Raw genomic sequence first — 3,729 nt, 5'->3', positions numbered from 1 at the left:
AGGAGCTCAAAATCCTTCGTAATTGACCTTTTACTATATAAATCTGAATATTTAAATTTCGAACAATGAACCGAAAAAAAAAAAGAATAGTGAAAGAGGAGAAGATGTAATGAAAGAGGACTTTTAATATGATTAGAATTATGTAACAAGTGAAATTACAAGTACAAGATTACAACTTTAATTATGTAATTTACAAATATAATACATATCCTATTTAAACTAAACTAAGCAATTTAATTTTAAAAGTCACAAGTTAAAATAAAAACACACATTAATTAATATGATTAATGATAGACATTTATTTTTAAAAATACTCCGGTGCAAACACAATATACGAGTAATTATATGTGGATTGACTTCCACTGATTTTTTCTTGATCCTCTAATATGTCGTAGAAAAAATCATGCACCGTTGGATAATATAGATTTAATTATCATTTACCCAACAAAAAGTACATCACTTCATCAGATTTACATAAATGACTTATTGTAATTAAATTCAATACCGTTGACCACCTACCCCTTCAACAGCTATTTCTCTAAAAAAAAAAAAAAAGAAGAAAATACTACGTAGATTACACAATATTATCAGTAGTAGTATCACTTTTCGTCCCTCTATATAATGATAAACATTTTTTGAGGTTTCCCCGTCTCAAAGGGAACAAGAGAAACATTCATATTATTGAATCCCTAGTTTCTTTTCTTTCCCTTTGATTCCTTCCTCTCATTTACCTCTCTCTTTTCTTCCTTTGTTTGGATGGCCGGCCAAACAATCATCGTTTCCGGGTTGAACCCGGCGGCCATTCTTCAGTCCACAATTGGCGGCGGAGCTTCTCCTACAGCGGCGGCGGCGGCGGAAAACGGCACCAGAAAAGTCATCCCTCTCTCAAGAGATGCCTTACAAGATTTCATGTTATCAATCATAACCCAAAAATTACAAGATGAGAAACAACCTTTTTACGTGCTAGACTTGGGTGAGGTTGTTTCTCTTATGGACCAATGGAAATCTGCTCTCCCAAATATCCGTCCATTTTACGCTGTTAAATGTAACCCTGAACCGTCGTTCCTTTCAATTTTATCTGCTATGGGCTCAAATTTTGATTGTGCTAGCCGAGCTGAAATTGAGTATGTTTTATCTCTTGGCATTTCACCTGACCGTATTGTTTTCGCAAATCCATGCAAACCGGAATCCGATATTATTTTTGCAGCAAAAGTTGGGGTGAATCTTACAACCTATGATTCTGAAGACGAGGTTTACAAGATCCGAAAGCATCACCCGAAATCTGAACTCTTGCTCCGCATCAAGCCCATGCTCGACGGCAACGCGAGATGCCCAATGGGCCCGAAATACGGCGCGCTTCCAGAAGAAGTCGACCCGCTGCTCCGGGCAGCTCAAGCCGCCCGTCTCACCGTATCCGGCGTCTCATTCCACATCGGTAGCGGAGATGCCGATTCAAACGCTTATCTCGGCGCCATAGCCGCGGCTAAGGAAGTGTTTGAAACAGCTGCTAAACTCGGGATGTCGAAAATGACTGTTCTAGACGTCGGCGGCGGGTTTACATCCGGCCACCAGTTCACAACCGCCGCCGTCGCCGTTAAATCAGCTTTAAAACAACACTTCGATGACGAACCGGAGTTGACAATCATAGCTGAACCGGGTCGGTTTTTTGCAGAGACGGCGTTTACTTTGGCAACGACGATTATAGGGAAAAGAGTGAGGGGTGAATTGAGGGAGTATTGGATTAACGACGGGCTGTACGGTTCGATGAACTGTGTACTTTACGACCATGCGACGGTGAATGCAACGCCGTTAGCTGTTCTGTCGAATCGTAGTAACGTTACCTGCGGCGGGTCGAAAACGTTTCCGACGACTGTGTTTGGGCCCACTTGTGATGCTCTTGATACTGTTTTAAGGGATTACCAGTTACCGGAGCTGCAGGTTAATGATTGGCTGGTTTTTCCTAATATGGGTGCTTATACTAAAGCAGCTGGGTCCAATTTTAATGGATTTAATACTTCCGCCATTGTTACTCACCTCGCTTATGCTTATCCAAGCTGATGAACCACCTGTATTAGGAATTACTACCGTGGTTTTGATGGTTTTTTCCTTTTTTGGGTATCTTTTTCTTAATTTTGTTGTTTTTGGTAGTAATTTATATTCCAAATCAGCTTGTAATTCTCTTGTATGCCATAAGAATGCAAGGATTTGCTAATTGTGATTTTCTCTAATATGGAAGTTTTTAAAATTAGTTAAAAATTAGTTTAAGAAACATAATGGGTAAAAAGTTTGTGGGGTCATGATATTTGTGTGACTATAAAAGCATCTCATTAAGGGTAAATGGATAAAATAAAAGAGTTTAAAGTATTATTTCCAAATTTAGAAATGTGTCATTTGTTTTGGAGCAGACTAGAAAGAAAAGTACCCCATTTAATATGAAACGGATGGAGTATTAGATAAATCTGTTTGGGTGCACGTTTTTTATTTATACATTTGTAGATTTACAAAAAAATTGTCCATGCTTCAATATATCGCTCTTCTCGGATTTTTCTTAATGAGCTCTTTAACAACAATAATAATAGACCTAGAAGGCCGAAACGAAAGCAACAAGGCCGAAACGAAAGCAACGACAAATGATCACATCAATTAAGAAACACAAAAGTACATAAATAACGATTAGTATGTACTAAAGCTATTGATACAAACAAGAATAATGACAGACGATCTATTCTAATCCTTTACCTTTATTCTAATCAGCTCTTTAAGGGACTTGTAATTAATTTATAATAAGCCAAGAAATGGTTGCTAAGAGACGGTAATTGCAGTTTTCAAAATATAAATTCTTTTACCTAAATTTGGCTGGTCTTTTCCACATGGTGCCATGGAACAAGAATAGAAAATCTTAGTGTACTTTGTTATACAATACTATATGTGATAAGTATGCTAGCAGACAAAACATATGTTGGTACATATATTTTAAAACAACAATAACAATAACAAATCTTGTAATCTAAGATCTGGAAAAAAATAATGTATACGTAGCTTTACCCTATTTTGCGAAGATAAAAAAATCTGTTTCTAATAGACCCTCATCTCAGACCTAGTACATCAATTTTGATGTTGACAAAATGTAACATTTTGAAAACCATCAATGAACACATACAAAGGCGGTTTCAAGATATAAGATCTATGTATTTAACTGTTAAGGTTTTTGTCATGAGCATATTATATTTTTAAAGTTATGAGTTTATACATATAATTTTTTTGCAATTTTAATAAATTTCTATACGTAACTTTATGTTTTGTGTCAAAAAATACACGGTTCAATTGACCCCCCTGTCAAATTATCGATACATTGCATCCGCCTTTGAACACAGGAGGTGGAGCCAGTGTGCATTAATTGGTGAGCTGTCTCCTAGATTATTGGAAAAATTGCTCAATGACTAAGAATTCAATGCCCTTGATTCAAGGGCATTGAACCCCACTTGCTTCTAAAGCTTTGAATTCATATTTCCATAATATTTGTCTTTTCTCCCCAAGTAAATATTTAGTAAATTTTAATAATAATATTATTTCCTCAGTTCAAAATAGGGAAAACTTCAATTTATAATACTTTTAACTTATTCTATAAATATCTAAGCTTCATAAGTTGATCTAACCTGATTTAGCTCTAAATTTAGTTAAATTAATTATTGGTTAGTGAGAAGTGGTAAATAAATTTTTAGTGATGAA

The 3,729-nt window shown here is 35.8% G+C and overlaps 1 protein-coding gene across 1 annotated transcript; it reads left to right on the top strand.

Annotated features, from left to right (window-relative positions):
- The first annotated feature begins 624 nt into the window (after nt 1-624).
- Nucleotides 625-2,228, top strand: LOC104218529 (ornithine decarboxylase 1B, chloroplastic). Its single transcript, XM_009769050.2, has one exon. The coding sequence runs from the start codon at nt 757-759 to the stop codon at nt 2,056-2,058; it is 1,302 nt and encodes a 433-aa protein (XP_009767352.2). The 5' UTR covers nt 625-756; the 3' UTR covers nt 2,059-2,228.
- Nucleotides 2,229-3,729: the final 1,501 nt, after the last annotated feature.

Source organism: Nicotiana sylvestris, chromosome 4 (genome assembly GCF_000393655.2).
Source record: "Nicotiana sylvestris chromosome 4, ASM39365v2, whole genome shotgun sequence".
NCBI classification, from domain to species: Eukaryota; Viridiplantae; Streptophyta; class Magnoliopsida; order Solanales; family Solanaceae; genus Nicotiana; species Nicotiana sylvestris.
The sequence above is the reverse complement of the archived record's forward strand: the minus strand, read 5'-3'. Positions and strand labels throughout refer to the sequence as shown.

What these genes read in the sequence shown, in the direction of transcription:
- LOC104218529 (XM_009769050.2), top strand. Translation starts at nt 757, where the DNA reads ATGGCCGGCCAAACAATCATCGTTTCCGGGTTGAACCCGGCGGCCATT.